At 44.2% G+C, this 25,512-nt stretch overlaps 1 protein-coding gene across 1 annotated transcript in view; it reads left to right on the top strand.

Annotated features, from left to right (window-relative positions):
* Positions 1-1,931: 1,931 nt before the first annotated feature.
* Positions 1,932-25,512, top strand: part of LOC139419950 (uncharacterized) — a 46,765-nt gene continuing 23,184 nt past the window's right edge. The window contains exons 1-10 of the mRNA XM_071169820.1: positions 1,932-1,949; positions 13,281-14,149; positions 14,612-14,995; positions 16,959-17,240; positions 17,540-17,644; positions 17,948-17,990; positions 18,079-18,154; positions 19,322-19,540; positions 23,157-23,244; positions 23,611-23,861. Of these exons, the coding sequence (XP_071025921.1) occupies position 1,949; positions 13,281-14,149; positions 14,612-14,995; positions 16,959-17,240; positions 17,540-17,644; positions 17,948-17,990; positions 18,079-18,154; positions 19,322-19,540; positions 23,157-23,244; positions 23,611-23,861 (2,318 nt within the window). The 5' untranslated portion in view covers positions 1,932-1,948. The remainder of the gene's footprint in view (positions 1,950-13,280; positions 14,150-14,611; positions 14,996-16,958; positions 17,241-17,539; positions 17,645-17,947; positions 17,991-18,078; positions 18,155-19,321; positions 19,541-23,156; positions 23,245-23,610; positions 23,862-25,512) is intronic.

Raw genomic sequence — 25,512 nt, 5'->3', positions numbered from 1 at the left:
CACTCTGGAGCACTATAGGCTGGCTATTCATTATATGGTGTTATAATGAATTGTTGTTCATCAATGGGAAATAATTGAGTGAGTGATGGAGACTAGCTCTCGAATTAGCATAACTTTGCATTCATATTTTTTGTAGGACCATGATAAATCATTTCTTTATGCTTAGGCTCTAAGTCTTTTTCAATCGTCTGTAGTTTCACGTTTCAAAGTTTATTTGTCACGTGCACAGGATACAGCAGGTGTAAAACAGTAAACGCTTATTTACGAGTTCTTTCCCAACAATGCAGTAATAAAATAATATAGATAAGAAAAACCCGAGAAATAGAATAGGTTATTGTTTCGGCGCTTCATCCTGTCATAGGTGTTGGACCAAACTCTCAGGATAATTTCTGAGAATTTGGTGATTAATTATGAAGCACTCAATTCAAACATCGTTATCGAAATGGACCATATGATTCAACATCTCCCCCACTTCCCATAGGTTAATCTAGAATTTAGCAGTGTTCAATTGGTGCATACGGTTAACAAAGTTCGATACTTCAGTATGGTGACTCCTCCCCTTTACTAGCGCGGATAAGCATCTTCAGCACAACAAAGCATGTGTCCGGTTTCTGCAACGTTGTAACTTCATTATTGTAACTTCACTGGATGTACGGAATATTCGGTTGCGTTGGATTTAACTAATTATAGTTCTTCATTGATGGTATTTCTATTTTAGGTAAGCGCACTTTTGAATGTATTTCTGGCGGCTGATGGGATTTAGAGTTGGTGTTTATTTGTTTTCTACATTCGGCGCCATTTTCATACTAAGATGATTTAAATGCCTGCGCTATAGGCATCACAGTGTAGCTGACGCGCACACGGGAGATAGTGTTAAAAAAAATCACACCTTAAATAAATCAATGTTTTGTAAAAGTTGAAAGAAATCTGCGTTTGGACTACCTCCAAATTCCAATATCTTCAGTTAAAAACAAGTGAATGAATGGTCATGATGATTAGAATGGGCACGCCAGGGTATTTCATTTGCCTGGCCGCTCACTGCTCCAGGGTCTTTTATCCATATCGTGTGGCATTTGTTTGTGGCCCAATGAATGTGAAATAAATAACTCGACCTAATTCAACATTTTTCTTACAATAATTGAATACAATTTCCTAACATTTTTAGACGGCTATTTGTAGTGCAGTGTTTTTGGATTAAAATCAGGACAATGAGGACATGCATTTATTCAAATATTACAATGTTTCAAACACTTCTGGTTCCTTTTCTTCTTTTGACTTTTCTTTAGCAAGATGGAGTGATCTACTACTGTATGTTAACTGTGCTCAATAGTCATTCATCCCATTGGCCATCACTAGCCTACTATCAATATCTTGATGAGAAGTTAAATGGCTTTTGTGTGTGCAGATTTTCAACACAAAAACATGGGCAGGAAAAGGTTCTATGTAGAGCTCAGAAGCAGTCCGGGCCATGCCAACAATCATCACACCTTACCATTGCACTTGACATAACTTTGTGGGGGGAAAAATCAGACTAAAGACTTTTAAACATTACTCCATTTTCCCTGTGTTTGTAAAATATTGAGCCTGGCCTTGTTGCTAAAATGACAAGAACAGACTAATTGGTTTATTCTGTGTCTAGGAAAGTGTCCCACAACCTTAGTGTCTTTTGTTTTAACACCGTAGCCAATACACCACCATTCACCATGTTGTTCTCTGTGTGCTCTGCCTGCAATCGTCTTTCAGAACACAACTATGTCTGAGAAGACCTCTGCTCTGGTATCGTTCATGCTGTCAGTTATTTGAGCTTTTGGTTTAAATGTGATTGACATGATTCATTCTTCAGCGTGTTAAGTATAAATCCATCTCTGCAGTAGCCAGGAGGCTAGCCTGAGTACAGTAATGTGTATCTGCTGCTGCTGCCTGTAACACACTGAAGGGGAACTCATCCAGTAAGCCCATCCTCCATTGATACTGCTGGGATATATATATATATATATAGCAAGATAATCTGTTATGAAGGGATGAAAACATGATGTGGGAGGGGCAAGAGAACACTGAGAGAGACACCTGAACGAGAGGGAGATCTGAGAGAGAGCAAGTGTGTGTGTGTGAGAGAGAAAACGTTTTAGTGTATTAGTGAGAGAGAGAAAGTTTTAGTGTATTAGTGAGAGTGGACTGGTGAAGAAGAGTTAGGAAGGAGAAAGAGTGACGTTGCATTAGTTTAGTAAATTACTACTGTGTGGTTTGTTTGTGCCAAGTAGGGTTGGGCACTATCTAGATTTTCATGTCGTCATACCTACCTTCTGTCGTCCTGGGATTTATGGTATTACTGGTTTAGTACACAAGGGGACGCCAAAACAAACCTATTGGGCGTCTATTACCAGAATGCTAACAAAATTAGCACTAGTAAAAGCTCATTTCTATGGAGGCTGCTAGCTAAATATGCTAAAATGCAGAAATGAAAATAAACAAATTGCAAAGACAGGCAATCCAGCTCATAAAGTTACACATATATAGGTAGGAACTAGCAAAGGTTTTTTGACATTTCCAAGTGATTGTGAACGAGAGACATTGTGCAAATGAACAAAGTTTTGATACATGCTTGTCTGAAGGAAGAACAGTACAGGCTCTGGAGCAGCATGTGTAGGCTACATGCTGTGTTTGTGTGGAGTCTGGAGTCGCTAGGGCAATGGCATGCCTGCTCAGAGAATAGGGGGCAGGAGGAGACGGGCTGAGAACAGAGAGGAGGAAAAAACGCAAGTAAATAACTCATTCAAAGGGATTTGACTTTTTCATTCTAAGCTCATTTACTTGTGTGGCTGCCAGCCAGATAGCGTTGCACTTCTGTTGTCATCTGAGGAAAATGAAGCTATTTTCTGCTGAATGTGTTGCACCAATGTATTTTCTGTGAAAGAAAATTAGAGTTAAATGTCCCTGATCACTCTATTGAAGCAAAAAAAGACTTGACTTTCAATATAAAACACAACTCCTGTCAACACACAGCTGGACTCACCTGCTCCCGTTTTCTCCTGTTGTTTTACGAACAAACAGGTGACTGGCTCAACTGTTCTGGGGAACTACGGTGAGCTTCATAATGTGACAGGCTCAACTGTTCTGGGGAACTACGGTGAGCTTTATAATGTGACAGGCTCAACTGTTCTGGGGAACTACGGTGAGCTTCATAATGTGACAGGCTCAACTGTTCTGGGGAACTACAGTGAGCTTCATAATGTGACTGTCTCAACTGTTCTGGGGAACTACAGTGAGCTTCATAATGTGACAGGTGAAATGAAGAAAGCGAGCTGCTTGATCTCCTAACACATCGCACAAGTTGACTGCAGGTATCTACTTAAAGTAGCAACCAATATTAAAACTTCAAAGAGGTATTGAAAAACCATCCCATGGCTATTTCCAAATACCCTGGTATACGGTGTATACAGTCTAACGCCCAAGCCTAGTGCCAAGGGCCAACACTCTGCACACAGAACAAGATACGCTCTGTTTTTTAAGAGTGATGTTTTTTTCTCTGATAAGATCTAGAGTTTCCAATTGTACAGTGGCAATAAAAAAGTATGTGAACCCTTTGGAATTACCTGGATTTCTGCGTAAATTGGTCATTACATTTGATCTGATCTTCATCTAAGTCACAACAATAGACAAACATAGTGTGCTTAAATTAATAACACACAAATTATTGTATTTTTCTTGTCTATATTGAATATATAATTTAAACATTCACAGTGTAGGTTGGGAAAAGTATGTGAACCCCAGGGCTAATGACTTCTCCAAAAGATATTTGAAGTCAGGAGTCCGTTAACCTGGAGTCTGATCAATGAGACAAGATTGGAGATGTTGGATAGAGCTGCCTTCTATAAAAACACTCACAAAATGTGAGTTTGCTATTCACAAGAAGCATTGCATGATGTGAACCAAGCCTCGAACAAAAGAGATCTCAGAAGACCTAAGATGAAGAATTGTTGACTTGCATAAAGCTGGAAAGGGTTACAAAAATATCTCTAAAAGCCTTGCTGTTCATGAGTCCACGGTAAGAAAAAATGTCTATATAAATGGAGAAAGTTCAGCACTGTTGCTACTCCCTAGGAGTGGCCGTCCTGCAAAGGTGACTGCAAGAGCACAACGCAGATTGATCAATGATGTTAAGAAGAATCCTAGTGTCAGCTAAACTCTGTTGACGAGTCTACGATATGTAGAACACTGAACAAGAATGGTGTTCATGGGAGGATACCACGGAAGAAGCCACTGCTGTCCAAAAAAACAGGTTTGTGGCTGCTTTCCTGAGGCTGCTTTGCTGCCTCAGGGCCTGGACAGCTTGCTACCACCGACAGAAAAATGAATTCCCAAGTTTATCAAGACACTATCTGTCGGCCAATTGAATCAGAAGTTGGCTGATGCAACAGGACAGTGACCCAAAACACAGAAGTAAATCAACAACAGAATGGCTTCAGCAAAAGAAAATACGCCTTTTGGAGTGGCCCAGTCAGAGTCCTGACCTCAACATGATTTTGAGATGCTGTGGCATGACTTTGGGAGCAGTTCACACCAGACATCCCAAGAATATTGCTGAACTGAAACCGTTTTATAAAGACGAATGGTCCAAAAGTCCTCCTCAACGTTGTGCAGTTCTGATCCGCAACTACAGAAAAGGTTTGGTTGAGGGTTCACATACTTTTCCCACCCTGCACTGTGAATGTGTGTTCAATAAAGACATGACAACGTGTAATTCGTTGTGTTTTATTAGTTTAAGCAGACTGTGTTTGTTGTGACGTAGATGATCAGATCACATTTTATAACCAATTTATGCAGAGATCCAGGTATTTCCAAAAGGTTCACATACTTTTTCTTGCCATTATGTCTTTATTCCAAATGTGACTGGAGTGGACTGTGAACTTGTTGTATATCCACAGCATGTCTAGATACTGTTATAGGCACCATCATTGACAGACATGTCATCGATACTTTACATTTACAATGATGTATTATTGACAAACACATCGATATTATCCATTGACAATTACAGCATATAAAAAATAAAATGTATTGTCACATAAATCTGGAAAGGTGCAGTGAAATGTGTTGTTTTACAGGGTCTAACCCCTGGAGCTAATTAGGGTGCCTTGCTCAAGGGCACATCGACAGATTTTTCACCTTGAAAGCTCGGGTATTCAAACCGGCAACCTTTTGCTTACTACCCAACACTTTAACCGCCTGCTACCTGTCGCCCTATTGACAGACACGTCATGGAAACTGTTCATTTACAAATATGAATTCTCTCTGGTACCGTAAGACACACAGACATGAACACTTCTGAAATAATGTTCCACTAATATACAGATTTCACCTTCAATCAATTGGCTTTGGCTGAAGTCTGGTTTAAACTGGATTGAATTTAAGTGTAGGCTTGGTCTGCTCCTTCAGCCCAACCACAGTCGATCAATGGGATAACTCCATTCAGCCTGGTCCCCAAGCGGTTCACGTTACAACATCAGAACCATCTGTGGGGGTATTGATTAGGTTGAAACAGAGAGCTGGAGATAAAGTTACACACTAGAAGACCAACAGACCTACATGGCACAGTACCCATTATAGCTGAGAGTTTAAGAACTAACCAGTGTAAAGCCCTTTGCACTGCTTTTTTGTTTTAAATCAATGGGTTAGTGTTAGAGGTTTCTATATCAACGTTGCTGAGAGCATTGTGAATGTTCTTTTGAAACAATTAGCATATTCCATTTTTGTGTGTGTCTATGTGAATGACTGCAGCCGTGAATCGGTGAGTATCTGTGTGGGCATGTGATAGGATGCATGTTTGTTTGTAAATGTGTTTGTGCGTGGGCATGTGAGAGCCTGCCTGTATACCGCTGTGCAAGCGCATGTGTTTACAGATATCTTTGGCATTTATTTCCTTTAATTTGGACTTTCGGCCAGGTGGGAGGGGCTAATAGGTGGGCGGGACTTAGCATAAGCCATGAATCAGCACAGCTGATCGCAACCTGCCAGATTTTCTCTGAGAGAGAGAGGGGAGCGAGATAAAGAGAGAAAGCGAGAACAGAAGGAGAGAAGGGAGAGAGCGAAGAGGGGGGGGGAAGAGGAGATGGGGGAGAGAGAATAGAAAGAGGAGAGGGAGGGAGGGAGGGTAGGAAGAGAGATAATCTCACTTGGAGCCTGATTAACACTAAACTCCAGGCTAAATCCCACTCACTAAATTCACTCTCAGCACCTACCACGCATGTTTCTGTTTCTCAGTTCCCCTGTAGGGCAAATATGATCCAACGTGCTTAAGGGCCGGCGGTATTAGTGTTGGTGCTGGGGATGTGGTTGAGATGGGGATGGCTGCTACTCAGATTCACACCAACTATGAATGAATGAATGAAGAAATGTCCTCGGCCTGATACCACCAATTTAGATTACACTGCTTAGTGTTGTGTGTGTCTACGTCTGAGTGAGAGCGAAATTGTGAGGGAATGCGTGTGTGTGCACTGCAGTCAGTGACATGAGATATCCTAATGAGTCGACAACATCCTGAGAACCTGCAGCTCTTATACCCGTTCTCCACAAGCTTTGCTCAACACACAGTTGCACACACCCATGTTGACTCCAATGCTTCCCATAGTTGTCCAGTTGGCTGGATGTCCTTTGGATGGTGGACTATTCTTGATACACAGGGGAAACTGTTGAGTGTAAAATAAAATAAAAACAGCAGCGTTGCAGTTCTTGACTCAAACCGGAGTGCCTGGCACCTACTGCCATACCCCGTTCAAAGGCACTTACAGTGCCTTGCGAAAGTATTCGGCCCCCTTGAACTTTGCGACCTTTTGCCACATTTCAGGCTTCAAACATAAAGATATAAAACTGTATTTTTTTGTGAAGAATCAACAACAAGTGGGACATAATCATGAAGTGGAACGACATTTACTGAATATTTCAAACTTTTTTAACAAATCAAAAACTGAAAAATTGGGCGTGCAAAATTATTCAGCCCCCTTAAGTTAATACTTTGTAGCGCCACCTTTTGCTGCGATTACAGCTGTAAGTCGCTTGGGGTATGTCTCTATCAGTTTTGCACATCGAGAGACTGACATTTTTTCCCATTCCTCCTTGCAAAACAGCTCGAGCTCAGTGAGGTTGGATGGAGAGCATTTGTGAACAGCAGTTTTCAGTTCTTTCCACAGATTCTCGATTGGATTCAGGTCTGGACTTTGACTTGGCCATTCTAACACCTGGATATGTTTATTTTTGAACCATTCCATTGTAGATTTTGCTTTATGTTTTGGATCATTGTCTTGTTGGAAGACAAATCTCCGTCCCAGTCTCAGGTCTTTTGCAGACTCCATCAGGTTTTCTCCCAGAATGGTCATGTATTTGGCTCCATCCATCTTCCCATAAATTTTAACCATCTTCCCTGTCCCTGCTGAAGAAAAGCAGGCCCAAACCATGATTCTGCCACCACCATGTTTGACAGTGGGGATGGTGTGTTCAGGGTGATGAGCTGTGTTGCTTTTACGCCAAACATAACGTTTTGCATTGTTGCCAAAAAGTTCAATTTTGGTTTCATCTGACCAGAGCACCTTCTTCCACATGTTTGATGTGTCTCCCAGGTGGCTTGTGGCAAACTTTAAACAACACTTTTTATGGATATCTTTAAGAAATGGCTTTCTTCTTGCCACTCTTCCATAAAGGCCAGATTTGTGCAATATACGACTGATTGTTGTCCTATGGACAGAGTCTCCCACCTCAGCTGTAGATCTCTGCAGTTCATCCAGAGTGATCATGGGCCTCTTGGCTGCATCTCTGATCAGTTTTCTCCTTGTATGAGCTGAAAGTTTAGAGGGACGGCCAGGTCTTGGTAGATTTGCAGTGGTCTGATACTCCTTCCATTTCAATATTATCGCTTGCACAGTGCTCCTTGGGATGTTTAACGCTTGGGAAATATTTTTGTATCCAAATCCGGCTTTAAACTTCTTCACAACAGTATCTCGGACCTGCCTGGTGTGTTCATTGTTCTTCATGATGCTCTCTGCGCTTTTAACTGACCTCTGAGACTATCACAGTGCAGGTGCATTTATACGGAGACTTGATTACACACAGGTGGATTGTATTTATCATCATTAGTCATTTAGGTCAACATAGGATCCTGGAGAGAGTTTGCTGCACTGAAAGTAAAGGGGCTGAATAATTTTGCACGCCCAATTTTTCAGTTTTTGATTTGTTAAAAAAGTTTGAAATATCCAATAAATGTCGTTCCACTTCATGATTGTGTCCCACTTGTTGTTGATTCTTCACAAAAAAATACAGTTTTATATCTTTATGTTTGAAGCCTGAAATGTGGCAAAAGGTCGCAAAGTTCAAGGGGGGCGAATACTTTCGCAAGGCACTGTACATTTTTTGTCTTGCCATTTCATCCCCTGCATAGCACACATACACAAGTCTCACTGATTTTGAAGTGGATTTAACAAGTGACATCAATAAGGGATCATAACTTCCCTGTCCTACAGTATCTTATCCAACCCCCCTTCCCTTTCCTGTCCTACAGTATCTTATCAAACCCCCCTTCCCTTTCCTGTCCTACAGTATCTTATCCAACACCCCTTTCCTGTCCTACAGTATCTTATCCAACCCCTCTTCAATTCCCTGTCCTACAGTATCTTATCCAACCCCCCTTCCCTTTCCTGTCCTACAGTATCTTATCCAACCCCCCTTCCCTTTCCTGTCCTACAGTATCTTATCCAACCCCTCTTCCCTTTCCTGTCCTATAGCATCTTATCCAACCCCCCTTCCTTTTCTTGTCCTAAAGCATCTTATCCAACCCCCCTTCCCATTCCTGTCCTATAGCATCTTATCCAACCCCCCTTCCCTTTCCTGTCCTATAGCATCTTATCCAACCCCCCTTCCCTTTCCTGTTCTATAGCATCTTATCAAACCCCCCTTTCCTGTCCTATAGCATCTTATCAAACCCCCCTTCACTTTCCTGTCCTACAGCATCTTATCCAACCCCCCTTCCCTTTCCTGTCCTACAGTATCTTATCCATCCCCTTTCCTGTCCTACAGCATCTTATCCAACCCCCCTTTCCTGTCCTATAGCATCTTATCCAACCCCCCTTTCCTGTCCTATAGCATCTTATCAAACCCCCCTTCCCTTTCCTGTCCTACAGTATCTTATCCAACCCCTCTTCAATTCCCTGTCCTACAGTATCTTATCCAACCCCCCCTTCCCTTTCCTGTCCTACAGTATCTAATCCAACCCCCCTTCCCTTTCCTGTCCTACAGTATCTTATCCAACCCCCCTTCCCTTTCCTGTCCTACAGTATCTTATCCAACCCCTCTTCCCTTTCCTGTCCTACAGCATCTTATCCATCCCCCTTCCCTGTCCTACAGTATATTATCCAACCCCCCTTCCCTTTCCTGTCCTACAGTATCTTATCCATCCCCTTTCCTGTCCTACAGCATTTTATCCAACCCCCCTTCCCTTTCCTGTCCTATAGCATCTTATCCAACCCCCCTTCCCTTTCCTATAGCATCTTATCCAACCCCCCTTCCCTTTCCTGTTCTATAGCATCTTATCGGTAGTCATTTAGGCAGGTTACCTTAGTGTTCTTGGGCACAGGCACTATGGATTTCTGCTTAAAACATGTTGGTATTACAGACTCGGACAGGGAGAGGTTGAAAATGTCAGTGAAGACATTTGCTAGTTGGTCAGCGCATGCTCGCAGTACATGTCCTGGTAATCCATCTGGCCCTGCGCCCTTGTGTATGTTGACCTGTTTTAAATGGCTTTTCTCACATCATGAGCGTGATCACACAGTCTTCCGGAACAGCTGGTGCTCTCATGCATGTTTGAGGGTTATTTGCCTCGAAGCGAGCATAGAAGTAGATTAGCTCATCTGGTAGGCTCGTGTCACTGGGTAGCCCCCAGCTGTGCTTCCCTTTGTAGTCTGTAATGGTTTGCAAGCCCTGCGACATCCGACCAGCGTCAGAGCCGGTGTAGTACGATCCGATCTTAGTCCTGTATTGACGCTTTGCCTGTTTGATGGTTCGTCGGCGGGCATAGCGGGATTTCTTATAAGCTTCCGGGTTATACAGTCCCGTTCCTCTAGCCTTTAGCTCAGTGCGAATGTTACCTGTAATCCATGGCTTCTGGTTGGGGTATGTATGTACGGTCACTGTGGGGGCGACATCATCGTTGCACTTATTGATGAAATCAATGACTGATGTGGTGTACACCTCAATGCCATCGGAGGAATCCTGGAACATATTCCAGTCTGTGCTAGCAGAACGCTCATGTAGCTTAGCATCTGCTTGTAAGCAGGAATCAGGAGGATAGAATTATGGTCAGATTTGCCAAATGGAGGGAGGGCTTTGTATGCATCTCTGTGTGTGGAGTAAAGGTGGTCCAGAGTTTTTTCCCCTCTGGTTGCACATTTAACATGCTGATAGAAACATGCTGATAAAAAAAGACAGATTTAAGATTCCCCGCATTAAAGTCCCCGGCCAATAGGAGCGACGCCTCTGGGTGAGCGTTTTCTTGTTTGCTTATGGCAAATACAGCTAATTTATTGCGGTCTTAGTGCCAGCATCAGTCTGTGGTGTTATGTAGACAGCTACGAAAAATACAGATGAAAACTCTCTAGGTAGATAGTGTGGTCTACAGCTTATCATGAGATACTTTACCTCAGGCGAGCAAAACCTTGAGACGTCCTTAGATATCGTGAACCAGCTGTTATTTACAAAAATACATAGTCCGCCGCCCCTTGTCTTACCAGACGCGGCTGTTCTATCCTGCCGATACAGCGTATATCCAGCCTGCTGTATGTTGATAATGTGGTCGCTCAGCCACGACTCCATGAAGCAAAGATATTACAGTTCTGAATGTCCCGTTGGTAGTTTAATCTTCCGCGTAGGTCATCTATTTTATTTTCCAAAGATTGCACGTTTGCTAGCAGAATGGAAGGCAGTGGGGGTTTATTCGATCGCCTACTAATTCTCAGGAGGCAGCCCACCCTTCCGGCCCCTTTTTCTCAGCCTTCTCTTCACGCAAAGGACAGGGATCTGGGCCTGTTCCCGGGAAAGCAGTATGGCATTCACGTCGGGCTCGTCGGACTCGTTAAATAAAAAAATCTGTCTGCCGGTTCGTGGTGAGTAATCGCAGTTCTGATGTCCAGAAGTTATTTTCGGTCATAAGAGACGGTAGTAGCAACAGTATATACAAAATAAGTAAAAAAAATAAGTTACAAACAAAAACACAATTGGATAGAAACACGTAAAATGTCAGCCTTCTTCTCCGACGTCATCTTAACTCCTTTCCTATAGCATCTTATTCAAACCCCCCTTCCCTTTCTTTAGTCATACGTGCACCCCAAATGGCACCCTATTCCCTACATGGTGCGCTACTTTTGACCAGGGCCATAGTGGACTATGAAGGGAATAGGGTGCCATTTGGGAGACACACAGATGGTCGGAGCATCTGACGTGCACCTGACCCAACAGCTGAACATGCTGTTCACCCATTTCTGCAGGGCAATCTTTATCTCTGGCAGCTAGTTAGTCTAATGATGGTTGATGTATACAGGAGTAATGATGGTTGATTTATACAGTAGTAATGATGGTTGATGTATACAGTAGTAATGATGATCGGGATGTCAGCTGGCCTACTGGAGGTAGAACATTATAGACGTGAGAAATTATAGGGCCTCTATGCACTATGGAAAAGTGTTTTCAAAAGGGCACCAGTTTGATCAAGATTGGCAGAACTACCGTTATTTCCTGTATATTGCTCTATTTTTGACTGGTCAAAAGTAGTTGGGCCCGGGTCAAAAGTAGTTGGGCCCTGGTCAAAAGTAGTGCACTACATAGTGGATAGGGTACAATTTGGGACACAGTGTGGTTGTGAGAGTCCCTGTTACTTCCCCAGGTTAGAAGCCGGATCAGAGCTGCTCACCTGGCCTTTAGCAGAGAATCTAGATGTTACCTAGTGAAGACAATGGAGGAGGCAGTCATGCAGGAGGCAGCAGCAGACACAAGACGTCTCATCTGGTCCATTAACATCATGTCTGTTTCCTGACTATTACCATTGAGATTACGCTACATTAAAAGACCCAGAGGAGATCCTGAGCACTGAGGCGTACACCACGCTGCTCGGTGTGTGAGTGTGTGTGTGTGTGTGTTTGGGTTGACCTAGGGAACAGGCCTAAGGGGGGTTGTTGCGGTGGGGGAAGGGAAGGGCTGGATTAGTTAGAGTGCACCACAGTTATTGGTCACCAGACACAAACAATGGGAGGACTAAAGAGGATTTGGTCTCTGTGGTCCCCCCTCCCCTCCTCTCCTCACCATACCCCTGCTGTCCCTATAGCGATGGAGCACTGTGTGTGTGTCAGGCACCCTCTGGGGTAAGGACAGCCGTGTGTGTGCAGCTGGAAGATCTGCCATCCTGTCTAGCGAAGTGTCTCCCTGCCCCCCACTGTATGGCAGACCTAGACATTTAATGAACTACTAGCCTAGATGTTGAGCAATGACAACAACTAGCAGCATCAGACTAGCCTAGATGCTAACAGTGGGCTAAGTAGATGCAATCTCTGTTAACACTGCATGGAGGGCTACTAGACATATGATGATGAACTGCTATGATCTAACACAAGTACGTTGATGCTGCTGCAACTCTTTCAATGACAGCCTCACAACTGCAAGACAAGTTCACACAGTGAAGTGAACACAGTAACTGGCCATTTACTTCTCAGAAGCCCAATTTAGTGATGCATTGTCATGCAATGTTACATTGGGACATCTTGGCCCACCGTATGAAGCCGGCGGGGCCACAGCGGACGGATGAAAGAGCCGTGTTGGGTTAGTGCTGAGGGTGATACTGACTGGAGCTGTACTAATAGACTTCCAGGCTGCTACGGAGCAGAAAGACTACATTGTGTGTGTTTCTAATGAGCCTCTGATAGACACACACTGTCGTGAGCTGCCTGTCTCCCAAGAGGTCCTCCCAGACACACACACACACACACACTCATTCAACAAGAGGTGCCATTGTGGAGTGGGATACACTCATAACTCCATATGAAAAAGGGTTTGTGGCATATTTGATCGAGTACTCCAGTCTGAGAAAACGTAGTAGTAGCTCATGCTATAGAATGGCACCAGTGCATCACTGTTGACTGTCCATAATCATGTCTTTCTTGTGTGTATGTTGCTGTGCATCATCCAACATGACAACACACAAAGCTTTCTCTTTCCTATCGCTAACTACTCCATGTCATGTTCTGCAGTGTGTACCATGACAACAGAGGCTAGCGCGGTGGGCGAGGCGGACACAGAGGGCAAGCCGAAGCCCAGTGTAGCAGAGGCAGAGAGAAGACCGGAGAACAAGCAGAGCTCGGAGGCAGAGATACAACTGGAGAACAAGCAGAGCCCAGAGCCAGAAACAGAGAGAGAACCGGAGAACAAGCCGAGCCCAGAGCCAGAAACAGAGAGAGAACCGGAGAACAAGCCGAGCCCAGAGGCAGCAGCACCGGAGCCAGAGAGGGAGAAGCCCAGCCAGAAGACCCAGGAGCAGGACTCAGAGCCTGGCTCCACAGAGAGCCCCATCTTCACCACCACCACTGAGGAGGAGCAGCTAGTGAAGCCCCGCCAGCGCACCTCAGCCAGCCGCGGCCTCTCACGCCTCTTCTCCTCCTTCCTCAAGCGGCGCTCGCAGTGCTCAGACGTAGAGTGGGCTGAGGTCGAGAAGGCGGAGAAGGACAGGAAAGAGAAGGCAGAGGCTGGAACAAAGGAGGAAAAGTTAGAGCAGGCCAAGGGGGAGGAGAAGAAAGAGGCAGAGGAAAGGGGGGAGAAGAAAGAGGAGGAAGAAGCAGCAAAGAAAGCAGAGAAGAAGAAAGAGGAGGAAGAAGCAGCAAAGAAAGCAGAGAAGAAAGAGGAAGAAGCAGCAAAGAAAGCAGAGAAGAAGAAAGAGGAGGAAGAAGAAGCAGCAAAGAAAGCAGAGAAGAAGAAAGAGGAGGAAGAAGCAGCAAAGAAAGCAAAGAAGAAAGAGGAAGAAGCAGCAAAGAAAGCAGAGAAGAAGAAAGAGGAGGAAGAAGCAGCAAAGAAAGCAGAGAAGAAGAAGAAGAAAGAAGAGGAAGAAGCAGCAAAGAAAGAGGCAGTGAAGAAGAAGAAAGAAGAGAAAGAGGCAGCAAAGAAAGCAGAGAAGAAGAAGAAAGAGGAAGAAGAGGCAGCAAAGAAAGCAGGGAAGAAGAAGAAAGAGGAGGAAGAAGCAGCAAGGAAAGCGAAGAAGAAAGAGGAGGAAGAGGCAGCAAAGAAAGCAGAGAAGAAGAAAAAAGAAGAGGAAGGGGTAACGAAGAAAGAGGCAGAGCAGCAGAATCAAGAGGAAGAGGCAGCAAAGAAAAAGGAGGAGGAGAAGAAGAAGAAAGAGGGAGAGGCAGCAAAAAAAGCAGAGGAGGAGGGAGAGGCAGCAAAGAAAGAGGAGAAGAAGAAAGAGGAGGGAGAGGAAGCAAAGAAAGCAGAGGAGAAGAAAGAAGAGGAAGAGGAAGCAACGAAAGAGGAGGAAGAGGCAGCAAAGAAAGCAGAGAAGAAGAAGAAAGAGGAGGAAGCGAAGAAAGAGGAGAAGAAGAAGAAAGACGAAGAGGAGTCAGCAAAGAAAGAGGAGAAGAAGAAAGGGGAGGAAAAGACAACAAAAAAAACGCAAAAGGGGAAGAAGAAAGAGAAAGAAAATAAAGAGGAGGAGAAGGGGAAGAAGAACGAGGCGAATAAAGAGGTAAAGAAGAACGAGGAGAATAAAGAGATAAAGAAGAAACGGAAGGGCAAAAAGAAAGCAGGGGAGGAGCACAAAGCAGGGGAGCAGTCCACAACAGAGGTGCAGGTGAAAGCCCCCATCGCGGCCCCGGAGCCAGAGCTCAGAGCAGAGGCGGAGGGGGAGGCTGAACAGGAGAGGCAGGAGGAGCCGGTAGAGGCCCAGGACCATCACTCCATCAGCAGTGCAGAGACACAGGTGAGTGAGGGAGACGGACACAGTGAACTTCTCACCTAGGGCATGGGTGCACAACTCTGTTCCTTGGGGAATGCTATCCTGCTGGGTTTTTTTTGTTCTGATTTAGATTGTGGGAGACAGCTTTTGCAGTGCGCAAAAAACAAAAATGCAGAATTATCATACCTACACTGAACAAAAATATAAACGCAACATGTGAAGTGTTGGTCCCATGTTTCATGAGCTGAAATAAAAGCTCCCAGAAATGTTCCATATGCACAAAATGCTTATTTTCTCTCAAATGGTATGCACAAATTGGTTTTACATCCCTGATAGTGAGCATTTCTCCTTTGTCAAGATAATTCATCCACCTGACAGGTGTGGTATAATCAAGAAGTTGATTAAAGAGCATGATCATTACACAGGTGCACCTTGTGCTAGGGACAATAAAAGGCCACTCTAAAATGTACAGTTTTGTCACACAACACAAAGCCACAGATGTCTCACGTGTTGAGGGAGTGTGCTGTTGCCATGCTGAATTGACTTTATTTTAATTGACTTTTTTACTTATATGAACTGTAACTGAAATTGCTGCGTTTATATTTTTGATCAGTATATTATTAAACGTGTCAATGAGTTGCCTTCCCATTTTTTAATATATTTCTTTACAATGTTGTTATTATTTTGCACATTGAGGGGCTGCATTGCAGCAGACTGAAGATGTAGGCCAATGAGTCTCAAGTGAGAGACTGGAGTAAAAATAAGTGAAGTGAACATCAAGCACAGAAACTGAAGGAACATGTTACCCAGAGTCTGATCAACAACATAGCATTCAGAGAATAGCTACACTGAAGACACTCAGCGTAGAAGGAGAGAGAGGTACAGGACAGAACATCAACTAGTTTGGTGCTTGACTGGGGTGGGCTGCTGACTCAGTAGAAATGACCAGGCTGGTCTGTGCAGGTCTAGAGCCGCCTAGATCTAGTCTGTGTTAGGAAAAGTACCGCTTCAAGTTATTATTTAATAACTGAAGTAACATTGCTGTTACATAGTAATCTAGTACTACTAATCTAGAGGTGCTGAGCGAGGAAAAAAAACTTGATGCTCAGTTTGTGTGACGATGTAGTAGGGAGTTGAAGTTTCCAACAGACCAAAATTCAACATAGTTTACAGCAGAAATGTGGTAATTAACTACAATGAACGTAATCCATTGCTTGTCCGGTCTCGGTCTGTGTGGAGCAGAGAGGAGAGAACAAGAGAGAGGGATAGAGAGCAGTTGCTTCGCGAGGTATCTCTACCTGAAAATACATCATCAAGTGATTGATAGTTGGTATTAAGCATAAAAGTATGCCTTATTTACTTTGAAGAAATACTAAAATAGTGATTTTGTCAGACAGCATAGGCAGCAGCTCTGTACAGATGAGATGATGACTTGGAATGAAATAATAAAGTCATCAAATAAAACAAATATTTTATTAAAGTAAATTACTGTGAAGAAATGGTTAATAAGTGATAAGCAAAGGTCAGTCATTACCATCATGGGACTTTTTATTAATGGTTTGATTCTGTGTTGTTACAACCTTTAACCCACATAATGCATGCTGCATTTATTGTAAAAAAATGTTTTATAGAAACCGAAATCAAAAACTGAGATTATTTTTTAATAATCGAACCAAAACCGGACCGACTTAAAAAACAAAACAATTCTCAGCACTATAATCAAGGACAAGAGTTGAAGTGTAGTTGGAAGAGAGAAGAGCATGGCGGTATGAAAGTTGTTTGTTATAACACAGAAGAAGGACTGCAGTGCGTGCCATGCTCTTCTCTCTAACAGCTACACTGAAAGTCACTTGTCCTTATTTCCTGAGGATAATGACTGCATTATATTTTGAGTCACTCTGTCTATTACATAAATGTAACTGTCGTTAATTAGAAATGAAACATCCTGACAACATGTCTGTCAAATTACCTTTCTGTGACCCCCAAGCCAGCACAGGCGGAGCAGAAGGTGAACGCCGAGGTAGAGAAGGAGGTGGTAGAGGGGGAAGAGAAGGAGGCGGGAGTAGAGGAGAAAGAGAAGAAAGAAGAAACAGAGGAAGAGCCAGCCGAGCAGATGGAGGAGGGAGAGGCGAACGGAGGGGAAGGGGAGAACACTAATGGAGAAGACAAGATGGCTTTAGCAGAGGAGGCCAAACCCTCCAAGCGTCTGCGGATCATGCAGTGTAAAGTCACCCTCCTGGACGACACTCTGTTTGAGTGTGAGCTCGGTGTAAGACACTTCTCAAATACACCGTTGTCTTTTCAGCCTTGTTCTAGTCTTTTCTACACTTCAAATAATTGCCCATCAACGCTGTTTCTGACTTAATCTTTTTGAATGCATAGCTGTGATCGTTTGTGAGTACAACCAGTAATATTTCTTCCTTACTGAATGCTTATTTGTGATCGTTTGTGAGTACAACCAGTAATATTTCTTCCTTACTGAATGCTTATTTGTGATCGTTTGTGAGTACCACCAGTAGTATTTCTTTCTTACTGAATGTTTGTGTGATTGGTCTCCTCCCTGTGTAGAAACATGCGACGGGCTCAGATCTGTTTGTGAAGGTGTGTGACCACCTCAACCTGCTGGAGAGAGACTACTGTGGCCTGGCCGTCTGGGATACCCCCACCTCCAGGGTAGAGTACACTTTGCCTGCTTTAAGAATGGGCTGCTTATCTAGGGTGAAGTGGGGAACAGTAATCTTAACCTTCCAAGTGAAAGGAGGGTAGATTGCATCTCATCTGTTGAGATTTCCTTTGGGAGAGAAAGATATATGTTCAGTGAGTGGGTTGTTTTGAGTGTAGTTTGACTGCATGTTCTTGCCCATTAGAGAAATAGTACCTATAGGATGGAAGGTGCAGTTTCACCACATAGGGCAAAATGACTTTCTTACAGTACGATGGCGTTCATTGAGTCTGTTCTCCCGCTGTCATTTACAGACATGGCTGGACGCCTCCAAAGAGATCCGGAAACAGGTGGCAGGTGGGTGATGTCAATACGATGACCTACAGTAAATACATGTTTCTAACTCAAATGACCAACAGTTCTCACACTGTATTTTCATCTCCAGATTATACATACGAGTTCACTTTCAACGTAAAGTTCTACCCTCCTGATCCAGCTCAGCTCACAGAAGACCTCACCAGGTTAATCTACACACACATCTAAATATCTGCCGGTAACTCAATTTCAGGGTGTCAGTGGTTAACTCTCATTCCCCTCCCTCTCTCTCTTCACTCTCTCTCTCTCTCTCTCCACCCTCGCCCCCCTCTCTCTCTCTTTTTCCCTTAACCCCCCCTTCCTCTTTCTCTCTCCCTCACTCCTCCACCCCCTCGCTCTCCCTCCCTCCCCCACCCCCTCGCTCTCCCTCCCTCCCTCCCTCCTCCACCCCCTCGCTCTCCCTCCCTCCCTCCCTCCTCCACCCCCTCGCTCTCCCTCCCTCCCTCCTCCACCCCCTCGCTCTCCCTCCCTCCTCCACCCCCTCGCTCTCCCTCCCTCCCTCCTCCACCCCCTCGCTCTCCCTCCCTCCCCCACCCCCTCGCTCTCCCTCCCTCCCTCCCTCCTCCACCCCCTCGCTCTCCCTCCCTCCCTCCTCCACCCCCTCGCTCTCCCTCCCTCCCTCCTCCACCCCCTCGCTCTCCCTCCCTCCCTCCTCCACCCCCTCGCTCTCTCTCTCCCTCCCTCCTCGCTCTCTCTCCCTCCCTCCTCCACCCCCTCGCTCTCTCTCTCTCCTCCACCCCCTCGCTCTCTCTCTCTCCCTCCTCCACCCCCTCTCTCTCCCTCCTCCACCCCCTCGCTCTCTCTCCCTCCCTCCTCTACCCCTCGCACTCTCTCCTTCCCTCCTCCACCCCCCCGCTCTCTCTCTCTCCCTCCCTCCTCCACCCCCCCGCTCTCTCTCTCTCCCTCCCTCCTCCACCCCCTCGCTCTCTCTCTCTCCCTCCCTCCTCCACCCCGCTCTCTCTCTCTCTTCCTCCCTCCTCCACCCCCTCGCTCTCTCTCTCTCCCTCCCTCCTCCACCCCCTCGCTCTCTCTCTCTCTCCCTCCCTCCTCCACCCCCTCGCTCTCTCTCTCCCTCCCTCCTCCACCCCCTCGCTCTCTCTCTCTCCCTCCCTCCTCCACCCCCTCGCTCTCTCTCTCTCCCTCCCTCCTCCACCCCCTCGCTCTCTCTCTCTCCCTCCCTCCTCCAACCCCTCGCTCGCTCTCTCCCTCCCTCCTCCAACCCCTCGCTCGCTCTCTCCCTCCCTCCTCCAACCCCTCGCTCGCTCTCTCCCTCCCTCCTCCAACCCCTCGCTCTCTCTCTCTCCCTCTCGCAGGTACTACCTGTGTCTACAGCTGCGTAAAGACATACTGAGTGGCCTGCTGCCATGCTCCTTTGTAACTCTGGCCATGCTAGGCTCCTACACGGCCCAGTCTGAGCTGGGGGAGTATGATCCAGAGGTCCACGGCTCTCACTACACCAAGGAGCTGAGGCTGGCCCCGGGACAGGGCAAAGAGCTGGAGGACAAGGTCATGGAGTTGCACCGCACATACAGGTAAGAACCAAGGGAGGACTGACTATATACTGGAACTATCATGTAGAAAAGACCAGGGAGGACCAGACTCTATACTGGAGTAATGTAGAAATACCAGGGAGGACCAGACTCTATACTGGAACTATCATGTAGAAAAGACCAGGGAGGACCAGACTCTATACTGGAGTAATGTAGAAATACCAGGGAGGACCAGACTCTACTGGAACTATCATGTAGAAAAGACCAGGGAGGACCAGACTCTATACTGGAGTAATGTAGAAATACCAGGGAGGACCAGACTCTATACTGGAGTAATGTAGAAATACCAGGGAGGACCAGACTATATACTGGAACTATCATGTAGAAAAGACCAGGGAGGACCAGACTCTATACTGGAGTAATGTAGAAATACCAGGGAGGACCAGACTCTATACTGGAACTATCATGTAGAAAAGACCAGGGAGGACCAGACTCTATACTGGAGTAATGTAGAAATACCAGGGAGGACCAGACTCTACTGGAACTATCATGTAGAAAAGACCAGGGAGGACCAGACTCTATACTGGAGTAATGTAGAAATACCAGGGAGGACCAGACTCTATACTGGAGTAATGTAGAAATACCAGGGAGGACCAGACTCTACTGGAACTATCATGTAGAAAAGACCAGGGAGGACCAGACTCTATACTGGAGTAATGTAGAAATACCAGGGAGGACCAGACTCTATACTGGAGTAATGTAGAAAAGACCAGGGAGGACCAGACTCTATACTGGAACTATCATGTACAAAAGACCAGGGAGGACCAGACTATATACTGGAACTATCATGTAGAAATACCAGGGAGGACCAGACTATATACTGGAGTAATGTAGAAATACCAGGGAGGACCAGACTCTATACTGGAACTATCATGTAGAAAAGACCAGGGAGGACCAGACTCTATACTGGAGTAATGTAGAAATACCAGGGAGGACCAGACTCTATACTGGAACTATCATGTACAAAAGACCAGGGAGGACCAGACTATATACTGGAACTATGATGTACAAAAGACCAGGGAGGACCAGACTATATACTGGAGTAATGTAGAAATACCAGGGAGGACCAGACTATATACTGGAGTAATGTAGAAATACCAGGGAGGACCAGACTCTATACTGGAGTAATGTAGAAATACCAGGGAGGACCAGACTATATACTGGAGTAATGTAGAAAAGACCAGGGAGGACCAGACTATATACTGGAGTAATGTAGAAAAGACCAGACTATATACTGGAGTAATGTAGAAAAGACCAGGGAGGACCAGACTATATACTGGAGTAATGTAGAAAAGACCAGACTATATACTGGAGTAATGTAGAAAAGACCAGACTATATACTGGAGTCATGTAGAAAAGACCAGGGAGGACCAGACTATATACTGGAGTAATGTAGAAAAGACCAGACTATATACTGGAGTCATGTAGAAAAGACCAGACTATATACTGGAGTAATGTAGAAAAGACCAGACTAAATACTGGAGTAATGTAGAAAAGACCAGGGAGGACCAGACTATATACTGGAGTAATGTAGAAAAGACCAGACTATATACTGGAGTAATGTAGAAAAGACCAGGGAGGACCAGACTATATAGTTGAGTAATGTAGCAAGACCAGACTATATAGTGGAGTAATGTAGAAAAGACCAGACTATATACTGGAGTAATGTAGGAAAGACCAGGGAGGACCAGACTATATACTGGAGTAATGTAGAAAAGACCAGACTATATACTGGAGTAACGTAGGAAAGACCAGGGAGGACCAGACTATATAGTTGAGTAATGTAGCAAGACCAGACTATATAGTGGAGTAGTGTAGAAAAGACCAGACTATATACTGGAGTAATGTAGAAAATACCAGACTATATACTGGAGTAATGTAGGAAAGACCAGGGAGGACCAGACTATATACTGGAGTAATGTAGAAAAGACCAGGGAGGACCAGACTATATACTGGAGTAATGTAGAAAAGACCAGACTATATACTGGAGTAATGTAGAAAAGACCAGGGAGGACCAGACTATATAGTTGAGTAATGTAGCAAGACCAGACTATATAGTGGAGTAATGTAGAAAAGACCAGACTATATACTGGAGTAATGTAGAAAAGACCAGGGAGGACCAGACTATATAGTTGAGTAATGTAGCAAGACCAGACTATATAGTGGAGTAATGTAGAAAAGACCAGACTATATACTGGAGTAATGTAGAAAATACCAGACTATATACTGGAGTAATGTAGGAAAGACCAGGGAGGACCAGACTATATACTGGAGTAATGTAGAAAAGACCAGACTATATACTGGAGTAATGTAGAAAAGACCAGACTATATACTGGAGTAATGTAGGAAAGACCAGGGAGGACCAGACTATATACTGGAGTAATGTAGAAAAGACCAGACTATATACTGGAGTAATGTAGAAAATACCAGACTATATACTGGAGTAATGTAGGAAAGACCAGGGAGGACCAGACTATATACTAAAGTAATGTAGAAAATACCAGACTATATACTGGAGTAATGTAGGAAAGACCAGACTATATACTGGAGTAATGTAGGAAAGACCAGGGAGGACCAGACTATATACTGGAGTAATGTAGAAAAGACCAGACTATATACTGGAGTAATGTAGAAAATACCAGACTATATACTGGAGTAATGTAGGAAAGACCAGGGAGGACCAGACTATATACTAAAGTAATGTAGAAAATACCAGACTATATACTGGAGTAATGTAGGAAAGACCAGACTATATACTGGAGTAATGTAGAAAATACCAGACTATATACTGGAGTAATGTAGAAAATACCAGACTATATACTGGAGTAATGTAGGAAAGACCAGGGAGGACCAGACTATATACTGGAGTAATGTAGAAAATACCAGACTATATACTGGAGTAATGTAGAAAAGACCAGGGAGGACCAGACTATATACTGGAGTAATGTAGAAAAGACCAGACTAAATACTTGAGCTATGATAAAGAATGGAGCGGCAGAATGTCACATACAGGTCAGATGTGTGGTTTTAGGAGGAAAGAGCAGCAGACTTTGCATATATGCTAGCTTTACACATGGCAAGCCTTGCATATATGCTAGTTTTACACATGGCAAGCCTTGCTGTACACGAGCACTGTATGCACAGATGACACACACCATAAACGTGTTCTTATATAGGTGATAACTTGCACTTATGTAGTTGCTAACTTGCATCCTTACATGTTTACTTTTGAGTCATTTAGGAGACGCTCTTATCCAGAGAGACTTACAGTAGTTGTGAGTGCAAACATTATTGTAATTGTCCCCTGTGGGAATCGAACCCACAACCCTGGCGTTGCAAGCGCCATGCTCTACACCGGACCTGTTTACATTACCTCTTCTTCTCTGTAACCTTTATTTAACTAGGCAAGTCAGTTAAGAACAAATTCTTATTTACAATGACGGCCTACTGGGGAACAGTGGGTTAACTGCCTTGTTCAGGGGCAGAACAACAGACAACCTTGTCAGCTCGGGGATTCAATCCAGCAACCTTTCAGTTCCTGGCCCAACGCTCTGACCACTAGGCTAACTGCTGTACCCATCTCTGTGTTTGTCTCCAGATCCATGAGTCCAGCCCAGGCAGACATGTTGTTTCTGGAGAATGCCAAGAAGCTGTCTATGTATGGAGTGGATCTGCACCAAGCCAAGGTACACTTTAGAATGTTCTGGAATCTAGGACTGGAACACTTCTATCTACAGAAGGAACATTTTTTTATATATATTTTTAAGAGCGGTCAGAAAAAGTAGAAAACTATCAAATCGAAGTGCATGATTTGGGAATAACAAGGTTAGGCAACTCTAGCAGCCACAGATTTTTAATTACAAAATCGCTGTCATCATCAAGCAAGAGATGAATCTGTGCTGCTGAAAGTGTAGCAGAGGCTGCCTCCTAGTGGCATGTTGAGGTAAATGCAGGAATAACCGTGACAGAAAGATGCCTATAGTGTATATGATGAGGGTATATAGAACATATTGATCATCTTTACCAAATGTACTTTTCCTACATGCTCACAGGATCTTGAGGGTGTGGACATCACTCTAGGGGTGTGTTCTGGTGGTCTCATGGTATATAAGGACAAGCTGAGGATCAATCGTTTCCCCTGGCCCAAAGTCCTCAAGATCTCCTACAAGCGAAGCAGCTTCTTCATCAAGATCCGTCCCTCTGAACAAGAACAGTATGAGAGCACAATCGGCTTCAAGCTGCCCAACTACAAGGCCTCCAAGAAGCTGTGGAAGGCCTCAGTGGAACACCATACCTTCTTCAGGTGAGAAACTCACTATCCCTCAGTGATACAGTGGTGAATAAATAGCTGGTGGGTAAACTGTGATCGCCGTTCACGGTGAGTCAAATCATTTCCCTATACTTTAAGTTGAAGAAATGAATGGAACTCTATATTGAGACTGTTTAGGGGTTAAATACATGTAAAATAAAGTTTCCTGATCTATCTTCTATCTCTCAGATATAGGACAGACACTTCAGAACAACCTTCCTTTAGATGTTCTGTGGGGGACTATCTGTTGCTCCATGTATCTGTTATTCTATGTGTTGTATGTGCTAATAGCAGTAAGGCCAAGTACACATTTTCACCAAATCATTCATTCATAATAATAAAAAGATGTATACTTCAAGGGTCTTAAAATTAAAAATCAAATAGCTAAATGATCCTAGGTATGATCTTCTTAAAACAATTCCATATAGCTTAGTAGACCCCCTCCCCCGGGTTAGACAGGGCTTCGACTGTAATGGTCTAATAATATTATCTTTGAGAACTAACAATCAGCAAAACAAAACTAGACAGTCAGGGAGAATTGAAAAATCCCTAAACAATTCATTTAACAGTAGAGATTTTGTTATGTTTGAGCGAAAGAACACAGCATTAGCCAGGGCAAAATGCATAGGATTGCAGGAAGTTAGCCTTACAATTGCAAAAATGTCTCTTAGCTCCATGGAGAAATTTGTATAATTTCAGGAAATTGGCTTATAGATGCAAACGTTTCTCTTCTTCTAAAATGTTCAGTCGAGCCAACGTGCATTTAACCTCCGCTACACCACTGCTCACCCTGCTTCCAACTAACAAGTTACCCTTAACCATAGATCTAGGATCAGATTATCCTACTCCCCAATCCTGACCTTAACCATTAGGACGTTAAAACAATATCTGATCCCATATCAACTTCTACCTACTCCACTTCCTGGATCATCTGCTCCATAGAGATACAATAAAAGTGTTCTATTTAATTCTGTCATCTGCACCCCATTACTGCCCGACAACAGGGGGCTATTCTCAGGTTACCAATCCCTTGTGCATTCTAATTGGCCCCTGCAGCATAACCTTTCTGAGAGTAACTCTATTAGCACCGGTGGTAGTTTAACTCTGCTACAGTGCTGTGAAAAATATTTGCCCCCTTACGGATTTTCTCTATTTGTGCATATTTTTGATACTGAATGTTATCAGATCTTCAACCACATCTGGGGGGGTGGGGATTCCTGCACAGAGACGTGAGACTGATCAACAACTATAGGAAGCATCTGGTTGGAGTCATTGCAGCTAAAGGTGGAAGAACCAGTTATTGAGTGTAAGGGGGCAATGACTTTTACACACAGACATTGGGTGTTGCATAACTTTGTTCATGAAATAAGTATGTAATTGTTGTGTTATTTGTTCACTCAGATTACCTTTATCTAATATTATGTTTTGTTTGAAGATATGATAACATTCAGTATCAAAAATATACAAAGTAGAGAATTAGGAAGGGGGCAAAACCTTTTCACAGGACTGTACGTGACAAGTCCGTCATACAGGAGGAGCTCTGGATTAAGATGGTTCAGGTAACATGAGGTTGGTCTAAATCACCTGGCCGTATGCCATTGGAGGAACATGAATAAGCTTTTACTAAAGCTGGAGTTCGGCTGGC

This window comes from Oncorhynchus clarkii, chromosome 2 (assembly GCF_045791955.1).
Source record: "Oncorhynchus clarkii lewisi isolate Uvic-CL-2024 chromosome 2, UVic_Ocla_1.0, whole genome shotgun sequence".
Lineage (NCBI taxonomy): Eukaryota > Metazoa > Chordata > Actinopteri > Salmoniformes > Salmonidae > Oncorhynchus > Oncorhynchus clarkii.
The sequence above is the reverse complement of the archived record's forward strand: the minus strand, read 5'-3'. Positions and strand labels throughout refer to the sequence as shown.